At 37.8% G+C, this 979-nt stretch overlaps 1 protein-coding gene across 1 annotated transcript in view; it reads left to right on the forward strand.

Moving 5' to 3' along the window:
• Positions 1-71: 71 nt before the first annotated feature.
• Positions 72-979, forward strand: part of LOC106882120 (uncharacterized) — a 7,628-nt gene continuing 6,720 nt past the window's right edge. Inside the window, exon 1 of the mRNA XM_014932678.2 lies at positions 72-246. Coding sequence (XP_014788164.1) covers positions 171-246 — 76 coding nt within the window. The 5' untranslated portion in view covers positions 72-170. The remainder of the gene's footprint in view (positions 247-979) is intronic.

Below are 979 nucleotides of genomic sequence, written 5' to 3' on the forward strand. Positions count from 1 at the left end.
CCCGACTCCCTTCCAGCCACCAACCCACCTGGCTGTGACGTCAAAAGCAAGAGATTTGTCTATATTAATCCATTCTGGTTGGAATATTGCGAAAAGGAGTTTCACTGTTAACCAAGGAACAACATCTCATTCAAGCCGTTCGTTTTAATTCACGAAAGAAAAATCCCACCATGGGGCGACACACTAAGACTAAACAGGAAGACTCCCGGGTTTCTTGCGCTATGTTCGCTTGCAATATTGTGACAGGTAAGAAATATGTATGTATATGTATGACGTGTATGTGTGTGTATATATATATATATATGTGCGTGTGTATGTGTGTGTTTATGCGTATATGCAGATATGTATGCATGTATACGTAAATGTGTGTATGTGTAACTATGTGTGTGTCCATATGTATGCATGCACGCACGCATGTTTTGTACTTGTTTCTCTGTGTATATGTATGTATGTATATACCCATATTTATACATAGTCATCCACACACATATATATGCACAATGATAAACTCACGCGCAAACACGAACACACACACACACACACACACCTGTTTCGCTACACTTTTTATGTTCCTCTGTTTTGTTTTCTTTGAAATTTGATCGGAAAATATTGCTATTTTACATTCTGATAGAACGGAATATATTCTTGCAAACGTCTTCAAGGCGCAGATGAAATCTTAGAATATTGGGCAAAAATAGTCAAACTGATTCCACCTCCGCCACCACCACCACAATACGCATACACCACTGACAGGTGTTTATGAGGACTATGTATATTGATGTGTGTATGTGTGTGTGTATATATATATAATTATTGTTATGGTTTCTATAATCGTAGTGTATAGCAGTTTTCTCGTCTCCAGATATTTATATTCTGATGTAAGAATTGCCGAAATTAAGAATTTGGTATTTCGTTTGTTTTTAGAGAGAGAGAGAGAGAGAGAGACACACACACACACACACACACACACACACACACA

Source organism: Octopus bimaculoides, chromosome 26, assembly GCF_001194135.2.
Source record: "Octopus bimaculoides isolate UCB-OBI-ISO-001 chromosome 26, ASM119413v2, whole genome shotgun sequence".
Classification (NCBI taxonomy): Eukaryota; Metazoa; Mollusca; class Cephalopoda; order Octopoda; family Octopodidae; genus Octopus; species Octopus bimaculoides.